Source organism: Mastigoproctus giganteus, chromosome 2 (genome assembly GCF_048544385.1).
Source record: "Mastigoproctus giganteus isolate SK-2022 chromosome 2, ASM4854438v1, whole genome shotgun sequence".
Classification (NCBI taxonomy): domain Eukaryota; kingdom Metazoa; phylum Arthropoda; class Arachnida; order Uropygi; family Thelyphonidae; genus Mastigoproctus; species Mastigoproctus giganteus.
In genome coordinates, this window is record NC_143576.1 from 135792059 (window position 1) to 135818474 (window position 26416).

The window sequence follows — 26416 nt, forward strand, 5'->3', positions numbered from 1 at the left end:
AAAATTATTAAAAATACGGTTATTCTAAAAACAAAAAATAAGCCTAAATAACTTTAAGGCTCAGCTGGACAGGTATTTCGAACGAATAGAGGGGTGAAGTGGAAGTGGTTATTTTTTATCTATTTATTTATTTATTTATTTTATTTTTTTTTTTTGGCTGATGCTGCATAAGCTTGCTTTCTTGCATCAAATGCCTCTACTAATGCTAATGGCTATACATTTTGTGCTCCCTGGCCATCAAATTTCCCCAATATTGATTCCATTGAAAATTTGTGTGATGCAGTGAAACACAGCATTCACCAGAGCCACGTTCCACTGCTGAACTCCAGGGTGTTTTTCTGTTCAGCTGGTCCAGGATACCTGAGCACAACTTCCATAGTCTTGACAAAAGGCAGTCCAATATCTAATAGTGTATTGGTCATAACATTTTGGCTCATGAGTGTACCTATTCAGTTTATCAGCAAATGGAGCATGACTATCGATAGTTAAACCATTCATATCTAGTGGAACAATGTGGCTTAGTCCCCTTTGTTCTAATGTTTACATAAAAAGGCTTGGCCACTTACCTTTGATCCTTTGTGACTTTAATGAGACTAGGTTATATCTACTAGGGTTTCTGTATCACTTGATAATTTATATGCATCACACACATTCTTCTCTGCCATAAGTCTCATTTATAGATATAAAAACCCTGGTAGCTTCTATGATTGTGTCCCTGAATGCTTCCCATTTAGAATTTGCTAAAACAGGCCCAATTGAAGAAGAATTTGCTAAAACAGGTAACTGATGAAGTTACCAACAGTACAAATATGCCATTTATGCATATTTCTATAAATATGCATAAATAGCATATTTATGCATATTTATAAATATGCTATTTATGCTGTTGGTCCCACTGTGCAGAATATAAAAACTATAGTCACATTTATAAACACAAATAAGACCTTTTCCCTTGACAGTAGTTACAGTGTTAAGTATATACGACAGGTTCGTGTCATTTCTGAAAATTGCAGCATCTGGAGATGAGGCACCTACAAGGCACCTAAATGAGATGTTTAAGGCTTTGAACTGATTGAGCAAGCTCAGTGCTGATAGCTTTCCTCCTTTTGCTCAGATTACACATGTGAGGGGGCATAAATTTAAATTGAGGAAGGCTGGTTCAGGGTTCTGGATAGAAATGTTTACTTTCAACCAGCAGGTAGGAGATTGTTGGAATAAATTTCCATCTATGGAAGAACTACACAAATTATTGGAGGGGATGGGAAAGTGATATGGGATTTTTTTTTTTTTTTTTTCCCTGCTGATGCTTTATAAGCTTGGTTTCTTGCCACTACTGCTTCCGACTGACTCTGGTGATGTATGGTGTTGCTAAATATTTAAAGGCATTCCATTCAGCCTGATTCATCTTCCACCATGTAATCCTTGCCAGATGATATGTCTCCCATTATGCATGATCAATATCACAGGAAAGTAGTAGTGGCATGTGATGAAAGAAAGCAAGTGTATGAGCTTATGCAGCATCAGCCAAAAAAAAAAAAAAAAAAAAAAAACACACCATGCCCTCCAAATGCCTGTCCAGTTCCTCCTTAAATTTATTTAACCTATCAACTTCCATAATGACAGAAGTTTGTTCCAGCAATTAACCACCCGCTGGCTAAAGGCAAATTTCTGCTCGTCTATTCTACATCTGTCTTTTCTTAATTTGAATTTATGCCCCCTTAGGTTCGTAATCTGAACAAGTGGAAGGATCCCATCAGAATTCAGCGTGCTCAACCCATTCAAGGCTTTATATACCTCAATCAGATCACCGCGTAGGTGCCTAGTCTCCAGCCACTGCAATTTGCAGAACTTAAGCCTCTCTTGGTAAGAGGATCCCTTCATTCCCCTCACCAATCTTGTTGCCCTTCTCTGTACACGCTCAAGTAAATCTACATCCTTCCTAAAATGAGGCCTCCAGACCTGTACACAGTACTCAAGGCGTGGCCTGACCATTGCCTTATACAGAGGGATAATTACCTCCTTTTCCCTGCTAGCAAAATTCCTATATATCATTGACAAAACCCCATGACCTGCCCTGGCAGCCTGTCTGCATTGCTCAGAAAACTTCATATCTGACTGCACAATTACTCCCAGGTATTTTTCATTTTCTACCACCTTAAAAGTGTAGTACCACACAGTTGGTATGTTTCTCTGGGGTTACTTCTACCCATATGCAGTACTTTGCATTTGTCAAAGTTAAACTTCAGTTGCCACTTCTTAGCCCATCTGCCCAAATTATCTAGATCCTGTTGCAGTAGCACACTGCCATTACTGTCATTAACAACCCTGCCAACCTTTGTATCATCTGCAAACTTCGACATTAAGCCTGATATACCTTCATCAATATCATTGATAAATATACAAAACAACAGTGGACCTAACACCGAACCCTGTGGGACTCCACTAATAACATTAGTCTCTCTGGAAGTGATCACTTCCAGAGAGATTTTCATAGAGTACACACAAGGAAGAGAGAAGCAGAGCAGACAGAGGTCATTATTTGAGCATAAGCTCTATAATTCTACTGCTGCTATTGATATCTACATTACCTCACAGAATATTATCTCTCTTGAAATCTGGTAATATTACAGGGGGAAGTGGAAGGGGATATTACTTAATAAGATCATCAAGGTCTACAACCTGAGGGGAGGGATGTCATTTCCAGGTGACAAATAGTTGGGAAAGACTCTGCCATGAGAAAAACTGCTACTCCCTCTATGTTAATGGAAGGTAAAGTTGAAAATGGTGGCAACTCTGTGAGCAGACCCATCCCCAATTGTGTCTTTCCAAATAAGTAAACAATTATACAAGGAACAGCCCTCAAATAGTTTTAAATATGCCTCCCATAAGCAAAAGAAAGTTAGCTCATGCTTAGCTATGAGGCCTTGCCGTCACATCACTATTTCTAAAGAATCCATGGCAATTCCAATGTACAAATTCGATTGTGCCATTACTAAATTTAGATTTGCTGGAACCACTGTGGAGTCTGAAGGGATGAAGGCTTTATTTTCTCAAATTTGGGTTTATCCTTTTTAGGTAAGTATGAAATTTATCCAATATCCATTTCTTTCTCAGCAAAAAGTTCCAAGACTGTCTGTCATCTGGCATCTCCACTCTAAATCCATTTATTCCTGCAATTGAGATGAAGCAGTTTAGACTGCTTTTCCTTTCCACTTAAAGTTCATGCAGCAGGAGATATGGATATAGGTGTGGCATATGACTGTCTCCTTTGTGTTGGTTTTGACAAACTCAGTAAATGGCAGGCAAGAGGAGTAAGCTCTGATAGTGGCACAGCTATCTCTGTTCATGTCTCAATAGTACACTTCCCAGAAACCTTCTGAGCAAATGATGGCTTGCTCACATGCCTATTTACTAGTTGGATGTACTTGCTGGCCTCTTGATGGGAGATGCTCAGTTCTGTTTTCAATTTCTGAATTTTCTTTCTCTTCCTTCCACCATTGGCATGCTTGAATGAATGAAGGGTGCTTGCCTTGGCAATTTGTACAAATTGTCTTCAGAGCTGAACATCCAATGATGTCATGGTCTTTGGCACCATATTGAGCACAGGCAGGGAAGCCATGGCAGGTCCACTGTGCTTCCACTACTTCTTTGGTCTCTGGATCACAATGAAACAACCATGTTTCATTCATGGTCAACAGTTCATGCCAAAAACTCATTGGCACCTTGAAAAAAAGCTGAAGACAGGGCATACTATTGCTTTTGATCAGAATTTGCACATTTCGGATCTGTATGGCCAAAATGTCATAACATATCTAACACATTGCTGGACATGCACATGCCTTGAGTCTCAGCTATCCATTTAGCAGAAATGTGTCTATCAGACAGTACCATTGTATGAATGGTATCAATATTTTTGGGCACCATCACAAAAACTGGTCTTCCTGGCTTTCTGCATCCTTAGTGTCAAAAAAACCCAGTTTAAAATTTTTCAGCCCAGCTTTTCATGGTTGAACAGCATGAATGCGATTCTCATAACATTGCCAACATATTAGCATGATTCAAGGTGAGAATTTATCAGAATAACAACAATGGACTTACACAATTAACTATAATAAATATTGCAATTTACAAAATAAATTTCAAGTCTATAATTATGTCAGTTCAAAATAAAATAGATCATAGAAAGTTAAAACAAAGATGCATTAAAAAAAAAAAAAAAAAAAAAAAAAAAAAAATGGTAATTACTAAGGTATGATGCCAAAGCCAGAAGTTGAAGAATCAACAACAAATGTGATTAGTTGTAGTATTGGCATTTGATTCAAATAAACAAGCATATACAGCAAAAAAAAAGTAAAATAAAAAAAAATCCCACATCACCTTACTCCTCTGATAACACCGATAAACAAGAAAACTTTTTTTCTGCCACACATATCAAAATAAGTGAATTTGAAAGTATTTTTTGTGCTGAAAATATTAAATCAGTTTTTGCTGTTGTTGTTGTTTGGTTTTTAGGAGTATTAGCAACCAAGGCCATATTGCTTTGGGATATGCGGTGGTCATTCCCTGACCTTTCCGATCCTCCGTATTAGGTGGTCACGGGCTCAAACCCCGGTCTAATCAAGAAGCGTGTGCTATGCACTGCTGCTCCTGCTATGGAGGCACCATCAGTTTTTGTCCATCACCCACAGTTTTAACATGATTCCAACTTTATATAAACATTAAAAGAGGAGACACTATTACAATTTTTTTGGTTGAACTGTTGAGTGAATTGGTCAAGATCAATACTGATGGCATTCTTCTTCTTCAGACTACTACACATGGGGGGGGGGGGCATAAACTGTAATTGAGGAACGATGGTTACAGGATAAATGTGTGGAGGTTTGCCTTTGCATCTGCAATTCTATTGCCCCCCACTTCTTGATCCATGTGGCTTCCACTTAGGTTCTCTATTTGTGATTGCATTCAAAGTCTGCACTTTGACCTAGGTTTCAATCCCCTCTCCTTAAGTACTTGTTATAGTAAAGTAATTGGATATTTTCAGAAGGCAACAAAGAGGTAATGTAGTTCTCATACTGTTTCTAATATAAAATTTGCATCTCACTACAACAGTATTCCAAGAATTACCTCCCCATCTCCACAAACAAACCTTTGATAGAACACCATGGGCCTTTTTGCTATTTGCCTACACTGCATGGAGAACCTCATGTCTGTGTGGATTATAACATCCAAACTTCCCCTTCTCATCTACTGTTTTTACTTTGATTGATGATGATGACTCCTAGCATTCATTTAAAAGTGCTAAACCTCCAAATACGCATCATTAAAACTAGTTTCCATTTTTACGTTTCATTCCTGAAACCTATACAAGTTATCTTTAAGGAATATTACTTAGCACTGGTTATTAACCAGTCTCCTAATCTTGATATCATCTGCAAATTTATTAAGCATGTTATTTAAGAAAAATAAGTCAATGTCATTTAAGAAAATCAGAAACAACAGCAGTCACAGTGCTGTTGTTTCCAATCTCTGAGCGACTTTTAACATTAGTCCAATGTGAGGAGTAACAATAATCACAATTCTCTGCCTCCTGTCCTACAGCCATAGCCATTCTACAATCTAAGGATCTTACCCATGACCCTAACATGTTTCAGTCTATACAACAACTTCTCATGCAGGAGAGAGAGAGAGTCAAATGCTTTGGCTAAAGTCCAAATAACCAATGTAAAAATTATTTCTTACATTTAACTGACGAATAACTCTTTCAAAGTAGTTAACTAAATTATTTAAACAAGATTTTCCATTTCCAAAAACAATGCAATATTCCTTTCAGAATAGGATTTCTATTTAGATACCTCTATATTGCATATTTTATCACTGCTTCCATGATTTTCCCTACCACTGAAGTCAAAGCGACTGCTCTGTAGTTATGCAGACCACCCTTAGAAACACCTTCATGGACTGGTTAAAAATGTTTGTACTTCAATCAAAAAAAATTCTCCCCTGAGTGCAATGATACCTTCATAATTAATCCCTCTGAAAACAATACTTGCGATAACTGAAAAATTCACATTTCTTGCAAAATATATTATCACTTTATATAAGGATATTTAATCAGGATCCTTGGTTCAATTCATCTCACACACACACACACACACACACACACACACACATGCATGTAAATTCTATTACAACTCAAAGAATTTAATTGATCCCTTTGGATTTTACTTTTAACTAGTGTTTTTCTTTTCTTCACATTTTCATATACAGTAAACACTCATTAATCCGGACCCCGGTAATCCGTACGCCCTTAATCCGGACAGTTCTAAAAAATTTAAAAGTGTAAAAATCAAACGACGATCAGGCTCAAGGGTCATATGTATTGTGTCCGAGGTCATTGGGACATTGATGACTCACGCTGCACAAACAATCTGGATCCCGGCTGCAGTTCAGACAGTTGTTTGTCGTTTGCTCTGCAGTTAGGCACTTCTATCTTTTGTCATTTGTGCTGTGCAGTTAAACAATGTGTTTAAGTAAGCCTAGTGTAGGACAGAAGCGTAAGCATAAAATGCTTTCTCTTCATGATAAACTATCAATGATAGAAAAACTTGAAAAAAGGAGCTTCAGTGTCTAGCATCTGTCTTGAGTAGCGCATTGCAAAATAAACCATGTCGGACATTAAAAAGAAAAAAAAGTAAAATTCGTAATTTTGTTCTCAAGTTTACATGGAAAAAGAAAAAAGTAACGTTAAATCAATGCTGATGCCTACTGATAAAGCACTAGATGATGCTGTGTATAAATGGCTTTCCCAACTTCGTTCATCTGGTTTGGCTGTGCAAGGAATAGAAATTCAAGCAGCGGAGGAGAGACTGGCTAGACAGTTAGGAATTGAACAATTTAAAGCGAGCTCAGGTTGGCTTTTTAGATTTAGAAGACGGCATAACATTTGAAACAAGAAAATGTGTGGGGAAATTCTTAGTGCTGATTTTGAAGCTGTTGAGCCTTTCAGGAAACAACTGAATGATTTTATTCAAAAGGAGGGTTATCAATTGAACCAGGAGTACAACTTTTATGAGATGGGACTGTTTTGGAGAGCTCTGCTTGAAAACACACAAGCTTCAAAGACAGAAAACCACGCCTGGAAGAAAAATAAGCAAGGAACATGTTTCAGCATTGCTGTGTGCAAATGCTGATGATCTACCAGTACACTACCACAATTCCCACAATGCATGGTTTACCACGAAAATAACAATGATTTGTTCCACAAGAAAGCTGTGCCAGAAATCAGAAGACATTAAAAAAATATCCCAGAATACGAAGTAAAGGCCTTAGTTTGGTTAGATAACGCACCAACCCACCCTGACATTGACAAACTCGTCAGTCAAGATAAGAAGATTAAGTCCATGTTCCTGCCACCAAACACGACATCTGTTTTCCAGCCTATGGACCAAGGTGTGATCTACATGGCAAAGTGGCTCTACAGAAAGAAGTTTTTGAGTGAAGTCCTAGAAGTCAAGGAGCCACTAGTTGGTGAAGAAGACAGAAGAGGACAACAGACATTGAAAAATTTATAGTACAACATAAGATCTATGATTTACAACTTTGCTGATGCTGCAAAAGAAATCAATTCAAAAACTTTGGCAAATTCACGGAAAAAACTTCTTTTAGATGAAAAGGCTAATCCAGAAACAGATGGTTGTGAGACAGAAGACTTTCAACGAGGAGGGGAAAAAGCTGTGTCCTTAGAGGAGATAGAGTCATGGATGGAAGAAGATGAAGATTATCCCGGCTACCACATCATGACCGAAGAGGAGATTGCAGATAGTGTAATGGGAGCAGCAGAAAGTTCAGATGAGGAAGAATATGAAGTGAGCAACAACTCTCAGCCAAAAATTAAGGTAAGCAAAGTGAAAGACCACTTGAACTTCGTAATTCAGTACATTGAATAATCAACAAAAGAAAATGTATCTGGCTATTATGAACACTTAAAACACCTACGTCAATTGGCAGTAAAGGAAATAAACTGCAAACAATCACAAAAAAAAAAGATAACTAATTGTTTAAAACCAGTGAATGTGGCAGGTGATGTAAGTGAAGATGAACCACTGCAATCTTGTTCTAAGTAATTATGGACATTATGTATTTTTAATGTAAATACAGTATGTACATAAGTACATACATACATATATTTACTACATATTTTTGACTATGTACATACATATTTTTAATGTAAAATTAACATATTTTTACTGTTATCCATGTACATTATGTTGTTTAAATAAGCTTTACCCACATTACAAAGCGCATTTCATATAATCTGGACTTTCATTAAAATGGACACCTCTCAGCCACTATTAGTCAAGTCAGGTTTAATGAGGGTTTACTGTATTACTGATATATCAAAGTACCTGTGATCCAGGAGCTGCCATGCTTTATTTTCTTAGTGATATTCATCAGATTCACACAACTTAATATCACATTATCAAATGTTGAATGCTTGCCATCCCATGCTGTAAGATAAAAACATAAATAAATAAATCAAATTAAATTAATTATAAAAAAGATAATAACTATTCCTCTCTGCAGCGATATACAGTAAGACTCCCGTATCCGCGGGGGATACGTTCCAAGACCTACCGTGGATGGCTGAAACTACGGATATAAGCAAACACCTGCTGACTACATAATGTGCTTTTTTTGTACGTATATATGTATAATAAAATTTAATTGATAAATTAAACAAACAGTAAGACATTACCAAAATTACATATGGTATTAATAAAGTACAGTAGACTCTCGATTTACTGGAATTGAATTAACTGGGAAGCGGATTAACTGGGACACTTCAAGAATACAAATAAAAAATTTAAAAAAAGCAATCCAAAGGGGGAGGGGGGCAGAAAAATAAAGGTCTGTTACTACATCTTTAGCATCTTTTTTCTGTCCAAAACCTGGAAAGCTTTTCAATCTACTGTATATTTAAAACAACTGTTGGGTTTCTTGTGTACTTGTGTCTGTTGGGTTTCCAAAGCAACAATATATTTTAAACACTATTTATGAAAAGCAGGACTTCTTTTTCCTTTATTATGTTTTTGTGTATGGCAGTGTATAAACTACCTATTAAATGTTATAATCTTAGTGACCACAACAGAACAAACTTCATGTTACCACAAGTTGCAGTTATTGCAACTTGTGGTAACATGAATTATTGCACGTATTGCACTAAGTTTAAACAAGCAGCATCACTGGAAGGCTGTAAATGGTTTTTAATGACAATGTTGGGGAATGAGCAGAATCAGTGGATCAAATGACATCAATGAGTCAAAGAAAAGGTTAAGAAAGATAAGGCAGATTACAAGGCGGCTCTGGCAAAGAATACAGAGTAAACAGCAAATAATTTAACCCCAGGGGCTCACATCTGGTGAGTACGGGCTTGACATACCCAGGATCCTGAGCTGGATATCATCATTCTTCTCTTTCTTGGTGATTTCCTTCTACTTTTGACTCTCTCTCTCTCTCTCTCTCTCTCTCTCTCTCTCTCTCTCTCTCTCTCTCTCTCTCTCTCTCTCTCAGGGTAACTTGGAATTTTTTTTTTTTTTTTTTTTTTGGCTGGTGCAGCATAAGCCTCAGGCTTCCTTGCACCATAAAGCTAATAATAATAATAATTCTTTATTTATGTAAACATTAGAATGAAGGAGATGAATCACATTGGTACACTAGATATGAATGTTGTAACTGATGATGAACCCGCTCAGGTTGCTAACAAAGTGAACAGGTATTTTACATCTACACTCACACATATGGAATTTTTTAGAGATGGGGATGCCAGTAGTATATCAATTCTAACGGAGACAATGATTTTGTGATAATGAAGAAGAAATTGAAGAGAAATTTCTCTATCTAAACGTATATATATAAAAAAAAAAAAAAAAAAAAAAAAGCACTTAGCGTGGATGGATCTACTCAATTATATATTAAAGGAGGCAGCAAAAGCGGTCAGCAAACTTCAGCCATAATTATGAGACAAATGTACCTCCAATTGACAAAGGAGGTTAAAGAAGTAACGAAGAAACACCAGGACAGAAATGCTTTTATAGTGAAATTACAGCATGGATTTGTTAATGGGAAGTGTGACAAATCTGATTGACACAGTAACAAAGCAACTGGATGGAAAAGATAATTTTGACATCATATACTTCGATTTCAGAAAAGCTGTTGATACTATTACACATGTAAGACTGCTCCACAAATTGGAGCAGTGTGGCATTAAGGGCAAGTTACTTCTATGAATAAAAAGATGGTTGAGTGGGAGAAGATACAGGACTTATCAATGAGCACTGCTTTTCTCAGACAAATGTTAATAAAGGAGACACACAGGGTTCAGCCCTGCACCCATTGATGTTTTCAATATTTATTATTAATGAAGGCTTAATGTCTAAATTTCAGTTGATATGAATGTTAGCAGGCTGGTTTTGTTTGTTTATTTGATTTTATGGCACATGAGTGGCTAAGGCGTGATGCATCAAATCTGACAATAATCAGGATATACAGGATGCTAGCAGTACATCAATTCTAATGATACTGCAACAAGATAAGAAAACTGAGTCAATGGGCAAAGAAATGGCAGTTGAAGTTTAACATTAACAAATGCAAGCTATTGCATGTCGAAAAGCTGTTCCAGTAATCCCAGACTAACTTATCAACTGTGTGGTACTACACTCAGGGTAGTACCACACACGTTAATTGTGCAGTCACGCAATAAAATCTCTGAGCAGTGCAAGCAGATTGCTATTGCAGTTTTTTCAATGATATATAGGAATTTTGACAACAGGGACAAGAAGATGATTAACCTATTGTATAAGACAATGGGGCGCCTTCGTAGCCAGGTGGGAAGGAGCAACAGTGCGTAGCACACGCTTCTTGATTAGACCGGGGTTAGCCCGTCACCACCAAATACGGAGGATGCGGAAAGGTCATGGAATGACCACCGCACATCCCCGAGCAATATGGCCTTAGTTGCTAATGCTCCTAAAAACCAAACAACAACATAAGACAATGGTTAGGCCTCATCTTGAGTACTACATACAGGTCTGAAAAGCCTTATTTTAGGAAGGATGACGTTTTGGAATAGGTGCAGAGGAGCAACAAGATTGATGATGGGATCAAAAGAGTGCTTTTATCAGGAAAGGCTCATCTCTGCAAACTGCAGGTTTGAGGACTTAGGCACCTGTGAGGAGATTGACTGTGATGTTTAGGGCTTCGAATGGATTAAGTAAGCTCAATATCAGTGGAATATTTCCGCTTGCTTAGATATGCGTGAGGGAGCATAAATTCAAATTGAGGAAGGATGGTTGCAGGATAGGTATGTGGAAATTTATCCTCAGCCAGCAGGTAAAAAAATGGCATAATACCAGACCTTCTTAATACTGGTATTATGGTATTTTTTTTTTTCCCATCAACACCAGTATTTTTCAAAAATTCTTCAATGTAATACTAAACACATTAATTAGCAAATAAAAAAAATGTATTCAAGTAGTAGAACATAAGATAAGTGATAAAAATTTTAACATGAAAACAAGAATTCTCTTCCATAATGCAGTATGATTGATGACTTTTGAGGTTTATGATCAACATCGTGGCAAGATCCAATATTCCTTACATTTCGAGGGTACATCTCTAAAATGGTGTTCGCAGGTCGGCCACTAGTTAGTACACCGGACCGAACCTATTGGTAACTCTCTAGGAGGCTTCTGGATCAGCTAATATATAATCTTGCTACCTCTACTCTGCCACATAGTGACTGGACGGAGTCCGAGTAGTATGTATGCGGGGAGCATTGTCGAGGCCATGTTATGTCAAGGATCTGGGTATATTCTTACCATGTGAATGCCATATCCACAAATTTCATTACTTCATACAGCAAGTCACACCCACTTTTTCTTACTATTGAATACACCATGAATTGTCAAACTAATAGAGTAAGCTTATCAGCGAAAAGATCTAAACCTCCCAAACACTTCCTAATTCATTTCACAAATATACGTGGTCTCAATTCTAATCTCAATGATGTCCATTTCCACTTACAGCCAAACCCCATGTACTTTTTCTGACAGAATCACAGTTATCGGTTGATTCAACTACTGCTCATCTCAGTTGCCCAAATTATTTGCTGTATGATTCCTTTCGCCCCAAAGGTGGTACCTGTGCATATGCCCATTTTGATATTCCCTGTCAGAGATTTGGTAATTTGGAATCTCTTCTTTTCAATCTTCTCTTGCTTAAAATCTCTCTACCTCATTCTGTCAAATTCATCTGTTGTCTCTACTGTTCTCCCAACTCTATTAATGACTTGGAGCTCTTTGACTTCCTCTCTTTGTAACTTGGCTTTCTCCAGTGCAACTTTCCTAACAGTGAGGTAATTTTCCTTGGTGATTTTAATGTTCACAACTCCAGCTGGCTTCCATTTTCTAGTCACACTGACCCAGCTGGTTGAGATGCTGAGGCTTTTGCAATTACTAATGACCTTGCACAAACTGTTCATTTACCTACAAGAATACTGGACAATCCTAATCATACAGCCAACACGCTTGATCTTTTTCTCACAAACAACCCTTCTAAGTTCACGGTTGAAGTGAGAGGTCCTTTAGGCACTTCAGATCACAACTTGGTGATTGTCTCTTCTCGATTGGAGCCTTTATCTCATGGCTATTCCCAACCTCGTGTTGTTTGGCATAACAAGAATGCAAAATGGGACGACGTGCGAGATTTCTTTTCTTCTTTTCCTTGGTCGTATTTTTTTTAAAAACTTCTGATGTCAATGTTTGTTCAGCTCGTGTCAGTGAAATTATTCTTGCAGGAATGGTATCCTTTATCCCACACTCCACTTGAAAATCTCGTCCTTTATCTAAACCTTGGTTTTCCAATAAATGTACTAAGGCTGTTCAAGAGAAGAATGTTGCATGTCGTAATTGGCTTATTTCTAATTCTTCAGTTTCATTTTCTGCCTACACCAAAGCTCGCAACAATTGTAAAGCAGTTATTAATCAGTCCAAACTAGAGTTTGAACAGGCTAAGAGTAGAAAACTTGCTTCTTGCCCTAATGGTAGCCGAGCATTCTGATCCCTTGCCAAAGCTATTGGTCACAACTTTTGCCCATCTCTGCTCCCACCTCTGTCCAAACCAGATGGTTCTGTTGTCACTTCAGCCAAGGATAAAGCTGACCTGCTAGCATCCCATTTTTCTTCCAACTCATATTAATCAACTTGGTAAAACACCTCCCACCATTCCCAACACACTCCATTCAATGCCTCCTGTGGTCTTCCGTCAAAAGGATGTAAGAAGGATTTTGACGAATCTTGATGCTAAGGTAGCTCCAGGTCCCGATGATATGTCTACACTTGTTCTCAAAGCCTGTGCTCCTGAATTTACTCCTATTCTTTGCCGCCTTTTTCACTTTCTTATTCCAAAGGTGTTTTTCCTTCAGCTTGGAAATTTGCTCATATCCAGCCAGTTCCTAAAAAGGGTGACAAATCCCTCCCATCGAATTATCGTCCCATTGCAATTACTTCTACTCTTTCTAAAGTAATGGAGAAATCAATTAACCGCCAACTCTTAAACTACCTAGGAACCTTCCGTCTGATCAACGATCGCCAGTATGGATTCCGTCAGTGTCAATCCACTGGTGATGTTTTGGCTTATGTTACCCATTTATGGACTAATTCAATGGAAAGGTTCGGTGAAACACAAGCAGTTACTCTTGACATCTCAAAGGCTTTCGATCAGGTTTGGCATAAAGATCTTCTAAACAGCTTCCATCTTATGGTTTGCCAACTGTTTTTTGTAATTCGTTATCTAGTTTTCTCTCTGATCGCTCACTGAGGGTGATGGTAGATGGCTCTCTGTCTTAACTTCTCCACTAATGCTGGTGTCCCCCAAGGTTCAGTTCTTTCCCCCACTCTTTTCCTCTTGTATATTAATGACCTTCTTCTTCCATTGACTAGAAATCCTATCCATAGTTTTGCCAATGATGGCACATTTCATTCCACTTTCCATTTTGAGAAACCTTGCCCTGTTCAATCAGCTTCAACCTCTCGAAAATCTGCTACCAATTCCTTAAATGCCGATCTTCAGGTAATTCTCCAGTGGGGCAAAGACAGCTTAGTTGATTTCAACCCTTCTAACACTCAGTCTTGTCTTATATCTCGCACAAAGGATTCTTCTGCTCCTACGCTTATCTTTAGTGACACTCCGATTTCTAGGCAAAATGATATATCTCTTTTGGGTATTACCCTGACTTCTAATCTCTCTTGGCACAAGCACATTACAAATATTGCTTCCTCTGCATCTAAAAAACTTAGTTTTCCCTTTCGCTCTCGGTATTCCTTTTCTTCCAAACAGCTGTTCACTCTGTATAAATCGCAAATCTGCCCTGCCATGGAATATTGTTCCCACATCTGGGGTGATGCCCCCAAAACCTCTCTCAGGCTTCTTGATTCTATTCAGAAGATGGAGGTTAGGTTAATTAATGATTCATCTCTAACAGGGGCTCTCCACTCGCTGTCTCATAGACGTACTGTTTCTGCTGAATGCCTCTTCTACAGATACTTCCCATGGGCACTGTTCTTCTGAATTGGCTTCTATAATTCCTGCTCTCTCATTCAAAACAGTTCGAACACGTGCAGCCACCTGCCAACGTCCATTTACTGTCCAACTTCAAACTCACAGGACCAACTTTTCATCTTCCTCGTTTATTCATTCAACTGCTGTTTTCTGAAACAACCTTCCTTCACACGTATTTCCTGAAAATTACAGTCTACAGAAGTTAAAGTCCAATGTCAATAAATATCTTCTTTCGTCTTCTAAACCTCCAACCCAAGCACGGTACTAAGTACTACAGGTTCTAATGCCTCTTGTGTTTGGGGTTTACATAAAAAAAATAAATAAAAATTCAAAGAATTAATTATAAGTTCACTACTCTAAGTCCTTAATTTCTGTACCCGTTTTTTAGGTGCAGGAAACACAATAATGAAGAACTTCCCCAACCCCAAGCACAACATTATTTTGGGGCAGTAAAGTCCAGCTGTGAAAAATGCTCTTTCGAAATCCACACTTGTTGGGCGAACTGATTTCAAACTTTTGAAGAGCATTGTTAAAAATTCCTTGATTCCTTCTTGAAAAAATGCCACATCAATATCTTTTGGGTCTTGTCTGATTTTAACTTGAGCCTCAAGTACCTATCTTCAAAATCAGTTACACTAAATGTAATGTCCGATTTTAAGTCAATTAGCTTTTTCTTACACAATGTGAACTGTTGTTGCAATTGTTGCAGCAGTTCAGAAAACTGCTGCAACAATTACTAGCATGCTGTTCCATGACGTAGGAGAATATAACATTAAACCATGTCCTTTACCGAACTTTTCTTTAACAGTATATAACAGAGCTATGATGTTCAATACATTCTACATTGATGTTAATATTTGTAGAAGATAAGAGAAATTTACCTCAATATGATTCATAGAACACTTCCGTATGATACTCTCCAGAAATTAAAATGAATAACGCAAAATGATTACAGTGAAAAATCAATTGAACACAATTCAAAATAATTAATTAAAAATCAATTAAAGTTAAAAGTAAATTTGAAAAATGATTTTCCTTCCTGAAGCAGACAATGCTTTTCGACCATGTGTCGTGATCACAGGAATGGGAATTACGGAATGTGCGGCTTGAATCTTAAATAGAGAGATTATTTGTCCTCATGCATGTGCACGAAACCCCACAATTATTTTGTCTTCATGCATGTGCGCAAAAGACCACGGAATCGGAGATTAGATATGGATGTTGTTGTTATTTGGTTTTTAGGAGCATTAGCAACTAAGGCCATATTGCTCCGGGAATATGCTGTGGTCATTCCCTGACCTTTCCGCATCCTCCGTATTTGGTGATCATGGGCTCGAACCCTGGTCTAATCAAGTGTGTTCTATGCACTGCTGCTCCTGCCCACCTGGCTATGGAGGCACCTAGATATGGATGACGAACGTTAATAGACCTCATATAATTTAATTTCGATGGTTTCTGCAGTTAATAGTCTCATATAATTAGATTGGACATGAAGTATTTTTTCCTCATTAAATAAAAATGTATGTTTTTTGTCAATGGCATGAAAAGCCAATTATGACACTGCTGAATCAGAAACAATGAACAATCACTGTAAGGTTTTATACCTTGCAGTGATTGTGACTCGTCTTACTAAGAATCTATGCGATTTCCTCTCATTGGCTGCGTAAAACAGCATGCATTCTCAGTTTGTGTTCTTGTTCAGCAGCGCCATAATTGGTCTTCGTGCCATAATGAAAAACATACATTTTCATTTAACGATTTAACGAGACAAAAATACTTAGTGTCCAACGTAATTATATGAGACTATTAATTGCAGAAACTTCTGAAATTAAATTACATGAGAAGTCTATTAACATTTGCCGTCCATATCTAATCTCCGATTTTTGGTCTTTTGCACGCATGTGTGAAGACAAATAATCATGGCATTTCACACACATGCGTGAGGACAAATAATCTCTCTATTTAAGATTCAAGCTCACGCAATCCATAATTTCCATTCCTGTGATCACGACAATGGTCAAAAAGCACTGTTAATCTTAGACAATCTTACATATTGTCTACTCCAGAAAAATCGTTTTTCAAACTTACATTTAACTTTAATTGATTTTTCATTTTAGTTAATTTTTAAATTGTGTTCAATTGACTTTTTATGGTAATCATTTTGCCTTATTCAATTTAATTTCTGGAGAGTATCATACAGAAGTGTTCTATGTATCATATTGAGGAAAATTTCTTTTATTCTTCTACAACTTTTTTTTTAACATATTTCTGCAGCACACTACCGCTTTCGGATTTTTGCAATAACAGTTCCCAAATCTATGTATTATATGTATAGTTTCCAAATCAATAGAATCCACTTCACTGCCCCCAACCAAATTGAATCCTTCAGCAAATTTGTTCTCATCTTCTTTATCTGAATCTCTCACATTTGGCATTTCTTTTTCTTCTTCGTCATTTGAATCTCTTACATTTGGCATTTCTTCTTCTTTGTCATTTCAATATCTTTCATTTGCATTTCTTCTTCGTCATCTGAATCTTACATTTGGCATTTCTTCTTCTTCTTCGTCATCCGAATCTTACATTTGGCATTTCTTCTTCTTCTTCGTCATCCGAATCTTACATTTGGCATTTCTTCTTCTTCTTCTTCGTCATCCGAATCTTACATTTGGCATTTCTTCTTCGTCATCCGAATCTTACATTTGGCATTTCTTCTTCTTCTTCATCATCTGAATCTTACATTTGGCATTTCTTCTTCTTCTTCATCATCTGAATCATACATTTGGCATTTCTTCAGTTTTTCCTTACTATCAGTAACTGTTTTAACTGTTTTCATTTAAAAGTATCCTAACTGTTTTCATTTAAAAGTATTTTTATGACACCCAATTGAATGCCATATCAGTTATGCCAAGCATAACTGATATGGCATTCAATTGGGAATCATAAAAATCATAGAAATACAATTCTTGGCAGAAATTCTGAATGCCTTGATTTTTTTCTTTCAACAGGCAGAGATCCAGACACGCATTAGGCCAAGATTCCAAAACTTCTCATCTGCATGAATATTTATATTGGTGCGTGGGAACGAGGCTAGCCGGTGCGGACGAAGCTCTTTGACGCTCTTGGAACAGAGAAGTTTTTCCTGATTTATTTTCTGATTTATTAGGTTAAATTGGCATATTAACTTATTTTCTAGAGTAGCTTTATATTCCTAGTTACGATACTTAGTTTAAAGTTTAACTTAGACAGAGATTTTGTAGGTATTACATAGTATCGGTAACGGTATCAAATCCACGTGTTACAAATTGCAGCTCCGTTGAACGAGAGGTTTTTTTTTAACCAAATTTAGTCGATTTATTAACCAATTGTTATATCAAATTATCTTCTATAAGTAGATTATAGACCTAGTCAGGATCCTTAGTTTATTCTAAATTGAGATAGCGAGATTTGGAAGCTAATCAATACTTACGAGTCCGTAGAAGTACCGTTCGTGAATTCCCGCAATTTTTACACGACAGCATAAGCTTAGTGTAGTATAGTGCATAATATAATATTGTCAATCAATCAGTAAATCTATTAATCTTGATAAACTTTATTGTCAATAAAATTGTACTTTTAACTCTATATATATATATATATATACAGCAGCCCCCCGTTATAACGCGGTTCGCTTTACGCTGTTCTTATATTATAACCACTATCTGACTATAACGCTGTCATAGATCACTATAACGCTCTTTTACAGATTGCATTTTTTGGCATATTTAACGAAATCGTTTCATTTGATGGAGTCGATAGCTTGAAAATGAATATAAAAAATACGGTTAAAACGTTTCCCACACAAATTTGAGAAATATTCCCACGCTCAGTGAAATTCTCTCGCGCGCTAATTTAATTGCAGTACAGTGACTTGTTACGTAGTTCCGAGATCAACATTTTAAAAAATGATCAAGTATATTGCATGTAATATTTGCGTCATATGCATTTATCCGAGGTCTAGTCATCACTCAGTACAGTATTAGACATCGTGCAAAACGGACAGTTTACTTGAACATTGTATCGTAATTAATGCAACCAACGCAGTTACATTTTCGAAGAGTTAATAATGGCCAATAAGAATAAAAAAGCAACGACGTCTGGGCGCAGTACGAAGACTATAAATGTAAGAAAAATACTACTGAATTTGAAAATTAAATTAGACGTTTTGAAGCGAATCGATTCCAGTCAAAGACAAGCGGATGTGTGCCATAATTTAGGACTTGTAAGTTTAACTGTAAGAACAATTATTAAAAAAATAAAGAATTAATTTTAGCAGTGGGAAAGATAGCTGTTCCACTGCAAGCAACAAGGGCTAGGCTGTGTATTAGGATTGAAATGGAAAGACTTTAACTAATTTTATTGAAGATAATATCCAATGCAGAATTCAGTTAAGTTAAATATTATAAATAATAAAAGAGAGAGAGAGAGATTAGCCTATATGATGATCTGAAGAAAACTCACCTAAAAAAAAAAAAAAAGTGGAACCATTTAAAACTAGTAAGGGCTGGTTGAATAGATTTAAAATCCAGGGAGAAGCCGCAAGTGCAGATCAAGGAGCCGAAAGTTTCAAAAAGAACTTGTTAAAATTATTGAAGAGGGGTATTATGTGTTATACTTCTCAACAAGTGTTTAACATAGATGAAGCAGGACTTTTGTTTTTGTGGAAACGATTGCGTACAAGAAGTTTCATATTGAAAGAAGTAAAAACATGCCAGGTTTCAAAGCGGTGAAGGATCGATTGACTTTATTGTTGGTGGTAGCGCTGCGAGAGATTTAAAATTAATACCCCTTTTAGTTTATTTGGAAGAGGGCCAAAGTTCAACCCAAAATCGACACATTTTTCATAATTAAATTAAATCAATTTAGATCCATTAAATTCATGATTTTAATTGGAATTTTAAGTTTAATTTTGATACATAAGTAGTTACCATATAATTATATACATATGTAATGTAGAATATTTTATAAGTACAAATATTTGAATATTAAATATTTTGACCGATATTTGTGTATCTTTTCACTACCGCTTATTGTTGATTAGGAAATATCCTATGGCACCGACCGCAACTCACAAATACATATGTTACCTTATGGGAATTCGGGGATCACTTAGTGCGGATTCACTTAGCGCTCTGTTTTTCCGGAACGCATGATCAGCGTTAAGCAGGGGGCACCTGTATATATATATATATATATATATATATATAATGACTTACCCGTAACAAATAATTAATACATAACTATAGTGGTACACGTGATACGGAAGTTGTATAAAGGGAACTCGTAGAAAACAGTCGATACCGAAAAAATAAATATAGTGTTATAACTGTTTGGGATATAACTTAAGGATTTCATTTTGTTCTGAAATTGAAATTTTATTGAATTAAATCGGACTCATGACTCAGACCAGAGCAGCAAAGCATAAGGCTCAAGCTAATGGGAGTGCTGTGGCTCAGGGGGGAACTGATGGGGGCAGTTGCCCTCTGAGCCACAGTCTTTTAAAATGCACTGTTTGCTTGATGTTTGCGGAGCAGTCGGGTACGGGACATGATACTGCCAAGGGGGATGCCTTTGTGTGCACGATGTAAGGAGTGCAAGGAAATCAGGCAACAACTCAGCGTTGTTATGGGCCTTTATGAGAGCTTGAAGGACAGGATGGATGCCCTCGAAGAAAATAAATTGAGGGGCCCATCAAGCTCTCAGCTGCCCACAACAATGCCAGAGCTTGCACTTCGTCATCATGCAACACAGAGGCAGCCCCCTAGGCAGAATGCGCTGGTCCCACAGGAACTAGTAGTTGTTGGTGACTATTGTCAGGGAAACGGGGAACATGCTTTGTAAAAAGGATAGGTGGAATAGGACCAGGGTATGTCTGCCAAGGGCAAAGGTTGATGACGTTGTAGAGCGGATATCATCTTTTAAGGGCACAAAAGGTGATATAGTTGTACACGTTGGCACTAATGATATTAAGAGTAGGAGACCGGCGGAATTACTTAGCAAGTACAGGTCACTGTTGAAAAAAAGCCGTGAATTAGGGTTGAATTTGAAAGTGTCTGCAATACTGTCCAGACACGATAGGAGGGAGTATATGATGAGAGCCTTGTCGATTAATTCGGCCCTGGAGGGATTGTGCAAGGCTCAAGGGGCAGAATTTTTTTCAGCCTGGTCTGTACTTGTTAACAGGAGAGACTGCTTCTACAGGGATGGGATACACTTAAATAGAAAGAGTGCAAGAATTGTTGCTCATGCTGTCGAGGCAGTGTTAGGTGGGTCGGAAAACTGCTGGTTAGGGGGGGGGGATACAAGGACTAATAGATTAACAGTAGCCACTGGCAGAGGTGGAAGTGATTCTTGAACTGCTTCTATTGAAAAGAGGAGAAGCCTGAAAAACAAGTTGCAGGATATTTCAGAGACTGCTGGGAGTCATTGCGGTACAAGTAAACACATGGGTTGTGTTAGGGTAGCTAAGAATAGAAACAGGTGCATGCATACATGCGTGTACACCAATGCTAGGAGTTTGGTAAATAAATTTGATGAATTTGAGGTATTGCTCAAAACATCAAAGGCAGATATTGTTGGGATATCAGAGACGTGGTGTCACACAGATATAAGGAATGCGGAACTGGAATTTGGGGAATACAATGTGTATAGAAAGGATAGACAGGACAGGAGGGGTTATGCTATTAGTAAAGAAACAAATAAAATCCAAGGAAGTGAAGCCAGTCGACATCGATGGACAGGGCAGTGTCAAGTCAGTTTGGTGTGACATAAGCATAGGGAAATCAAAATTGAGAGTAGGAGTGTGCTATAGGCCTAATGACTCTGATGAGTATAATAAGATATTGTACAGGGAAATGGAGTGGGCCAGTAAATCAGAGAGTCTTATAATGGAGGATTTTAATTTCCCGGATATTGACTGGAATTTCTGGGTTGGTCACTCACAACACTAGCCAGGCTTTTGTGGATTTATTGGATGATCGTTTTCTACATCAGCATGTTCGTGAGGCAACAAGAGGGAGCAATACTCTTGATCTGATTATCAGTAGTGATTCTTCATGCATTAAGAATCTGCAGATAAATGAACCACTAGGTGGCAGTGATCACAGTGTGTTGAAGTGGGATTTACTCAAGGAGGTAACTACCATCAGAGGTAAAGCGAAGGGTTTTTGTTTTCGTAAAGGCGACTATGATGGTCTGAGACAGTATTTAAATTCTATACAGTGGGACCAACTGATGATGTTACCAACAGCAAACTCAAAATGGGAAGCATTCAAGGAACTAATCTTCGAAGCTACCAGGCTTTACATACCAACTAAGAAATATTGTTCAAGGTTTAGGCCTAAATGGTTGTCAGATGAACTAAGGAGACATGTGGCAGAGAAGAAAAATGCATGGAATACATACAAATTAATGGGCGACATGGAAGCCTATGATAGATATAAGTTGGTCTGTAACCAAGTCACAAAGGAGATTAGGCAGGCAAAGGCAGACTACGAAAAATCTTTGGCAAAGGATGCAAAGAAAAACAGAAAAGAGTTCTTTACCTATTTAAACTCAAGAAGGAAAGGGATGAATCAGATTGGTCCACTGGATATCGATGGTTCAACAGTTGTGGATCCTGCTCAGGTGGCTAACAATCTAAACGAGTATTTTGCAACTACATTCACGCATGAGGAGTTATTCAGGAAGGAGAATGACGTAGGTAAAGTAGACATTGGCAGTGAGCAGTGTTGCCAACTCTTAATAATATTTCCCGCTAGCCGCATACTCAAAATCCGCTATTTTTAGCACTTGACCCGCCAAATTTTTTAAATTTTCATTTGTTTGTACTTTGTAGTGAATAAAAACAAACAAACAAATAGTATATACAGGGTGTTTCAGTTAAACGTTTCAGAACTTCTAAGAGGGGTAGGGTACATCCTGACAACTCGAAATCATATAGCAATGTGGGGTCGGAAATGCTTTCCTGAAGCGGTGTTGTACACAGAAGCACCATAAAAAGAAAAGAGACCGTAAGTGAGAAATCGTTTTAATAATACATGAAAAGAAGCAAAAGGTACATGGATTAAAGTAAGTGTTCGAAGTTTCTTCCACGGGCTACAATGCACGCCTCACATCTCCGACGCATGGACATTCGAACATTCTGGAATACTCCAGGCGAATTTCGAATTTCTTCGGCAGCTACTGCGATTCTTGCAACCAGCTCCTCAGCATTGTCAACAGGGGTGTCATAAACTAGCGATTTCATATGACCCCAGAAATAAAAATCAAGACATGATAGGTCGGGTGACCGAGCAGGCCAACGCACGGGACCACCACGTCCGATCCACTGTTGACCAAATGTGACATCCAGGTAGTTACGAACATCTCCGCTATAATGGGCAGGGGCTCCATCGTGTTGGAACCACATTGTCTGTTGCGTCGATGCAGAAATCTGTTCATCTCTCAAAAGTTGTGGCAATACTTGCTGCAGAAAGATCAAGTAGATAGGTCCGGTTAGACGACACGGTAACAGGTAAGGTCCGATGAGGTGATCTCCCATAATACCGGCCCATACATTGACCGAAAATCGAATCTGTGCTGCACGACGTCGTATTGCATGCGGGTTCTCGACCGCCCAGATATGGTCGTTATGCGTGTTGAAAATTCCTTCCCTTGTGAAGGATGCCTCATCGGAAAACAACACTTCAGCAGGAAAAAGGGGATTTGTAGCACATTTTCCAAGGTACCACTGTGCGAAAGCAATACGAGGTGCATAATCCTCCGGTTGCTGTGTCTGGACACGCTGCACGTGAAACGGATGCATGTCTTGTTCTCGGAGAATCCTCCAGACGCTGCAATGGGAAACCCCGACTGCGTTTGCTAGACTTCGTGTACTCGTTCTTGGATTCCCCTGTACATGCTGCAGCACATTCTGTTCGACGGCTGGAGTCCGTACTGTTCTTACCCTGTCCCTGTCAGCTCTTTCAAATGAACCTCTCTCAGCTAACCTCTGGTGCAGTCTTGCAAAGAAATTATGACTGGGAATACGCCTCGTCGGATATCGTTCCGCGTACAAACGCTGTGCGGCTGGCCCACTACAATTTGCAGCCCCGTACGCCAAATGCATATCGGCGTACGGGGCTGCAAAGCTAACTCTGCGTTCGTGTAATCATCCATCCTACTAACTTGGCGTTCTTGTTCAAGAAATTCGAAATTCGCCTGGAGTATTCCAGAATGTTCGGATGTCCATGCGTCGGAGATGTGAGGCGTGCATTGTAGCCCGTGGAAGAAACTTCGAACACTTACTTTAATCCATGTACCTTTTGCTTCTTTTCATGTATTATTAAAACGATTTCTCACTTACGGTCTCTTTTCTTTATGGTGCTTCTGTGTACAACACCGCTTCAGGAAAGCATTTCCGACCCCACATTGCTATATGATTTCGAGTTGTCAGGATGTACCCTACCCCTCTTAGAAGTTCTGAAACGTTTAACTGAAACACCCTGTATAAATAGTTATTTATTTTTCTGTTTTTAATATAAAATCAATATTTAAAAATCTAAATTAATTTCGAAATTCAATACCTCCTCATCATATGCTTCTTGTGTACCTATTTTGCGAAGCACTTCTTCAGGTAAAACATAATTTTTACAACACTTTTCAACTCTTTTGAGCCGTATCGTACTGATAAGATTGCATTAACCGTGCCAACACTCATTCTGTTGCGTGTTTTGTTTTTTACTAGGTTTAAGTTGCTGAATATTCTTTCCACATCTGCATTGGATAATGGCAAAATTAAAATTCCCAATGCAAATTCGATAATTTCTTTAAATGGATTTTTATCGCTTGCATCTTGATATTTCGAAACTTCTGACCAAAACTTCATTGTATTGTTGATATTTTCCCATTTAACGAGAGTAATGTTTACATACTGTTGCCTGTTGTTGTTGTGATAAGTTTATTCATTATTAATTCATTTATTTTTCTTTCAAATTGGTAACCTAAATATGGCTTAGGGTCTAAATAATTATTAATGTCCTCTTCTATCCTTTCAATATGTGTATTTGGTAAAAACATTTTATTGGCAATCATCGACAATAGCATGTTTAAATCATGTAGTAATAATGTAGGATCGGCAGTATTTGATTCAAAAGATTTGTTTACTCTTTGTACTTCAGATAAGATAGGTTTTAAAATAAAAGATACGCTAAATTACTTTCATCTTTGAACATTGAATAAAGAAGTTCTGCAGTATAACATTTGTCAGTCAAACGAGTTATTTCAAAATGGGCTTTTAATTCAATATACTGTTCTAAAATTCTTGTTATAGCAACTTCAATGGATAACCACCTTGTTTGACACGAATGAACTATCTTTTTCGGATCTGCACCATCGTTTATGGCACTTGTACACTGTATAAATATTTGAATTGATTTTGTCGGCTGGTGGATTTACTAAACGCACGATTTTGCATTGCACGAGGGTTTCTAGGAATACAACTATCGTGCAATACAAGGACTGACTATACTAAGATATTATTACACTGTAGTTATTAGAAATATTTATTACTTATTACTCTTATTACTTATTGCTCTGTGGTTATTAGAAACGTTGAAAGAGATGTTGGTAATTCGGATCGCATTTCTTGGAAGCCAAACAAATACGACGAAGAAAAATTATCCAATGCCATTCCTTCGCAGTTTCAAAAAAAGGCGTCATTAGAATTTTTTCCACATTTTTAGATTTGATTCAACAATTTAAAGCTATGACCCAATGATCAGGTCGTTTGACCGCGAGCGTAACTACGTAAAATTGTTGGGGTCCTCCTCAGGGAAATCCAGAATAATATAAAACCGATTCTTCGCTTTATAAAAAAAAAAACTATGAAATATGATATCCCTACTATTTCAATTATGAATTATTTTTATTGTTAATTAAATAATTAATTGAACAATTAATTTAATATTTCTTAATATAAATGTTACATTGCCAAAATACATAAAATGCTAAACATTTATACTCTTCCCGCTAAAAAATCCGCTATCCGCTATTTCATACTTTTATCCGCTAAACCTGAAGCAATTCCGCTAAATCTAGCGGGAAAACCGCTAAAATGGCAACACTGGCAGTGAGCTAGATTATTTTCTAATAACTGAGAGGAAAGTGGAGGAGAAATTGCTGAGGATAAATATAAAAAAGGCACCAGGGGTGGATGGGATCTATCCAGTTATATTAAAGGAGGCAGCAAAGGAAGTAAGCAAACCCCTAGCCATAATTATGAGAGCTTCTTTGGACTCAGGGGAGGTACCCATAGACTGGAGATGTGCAAATGTAACCCCAATTCACAAAGGAGGATCAAAGGCTGACACAAGCAATTATAGACCTGTTAGTTTAACTTCTGTTCCAGGAAAATTAATGGAGGCACTGGTTAAAGAAGCACTGCAGGATCATCTAGCCAAGAATTCAGTTATAGCTCAGACGCAGCATGGTTTTGTTAAGGGCAGGTCTTGCCTGACCAATTTGATTGGATACTATGATGTAGTCACAAAAGAACTGGATGCAGGGAATAACTTTGATATTATATATTTGGATCTTAGAAAGGCTTTTGATACTGTTGCACATGGAAGACTGCTGCACAAATTGGAGCAGTGTGGCATTGGAGGCAAATTGCTGCTATGGATAAGGGGTTGAGTGGCAGAAGACAGAGAGTGGTAATCAATGGACACTGCTCAACGTGGACTAATGTTATTAGTGGAGTTCCTCAGGGTTCAGTGTTGGGTCC

The 26416-nt window shown here is 37.7% G+C and overlaps 1 protein-coding gene across 1 annotated transcript in view; it reads right to left on the bottom strand.

Annotated features, from left to right (window-relative positions):
• Positions 1 to 8385: 8385 nt before the first annotated feature.
• Positions 8386 to 26416, bottom strand: part of LOC150089582 (kinesin-like protein KIF14) — a 194181-nt gene continuing 176150 nt past the window's right edge. Inside the window, exon 10 of the mRNA XM_090390039.1 lies at positions 8386 to 8507. Within this exon, the coding sequence (XP_090246165.1) occupies positions 8386 to 8507 (122 nt within the window). The remainder of the gene's footprint in view (positions 8508 to 26416) is intronic.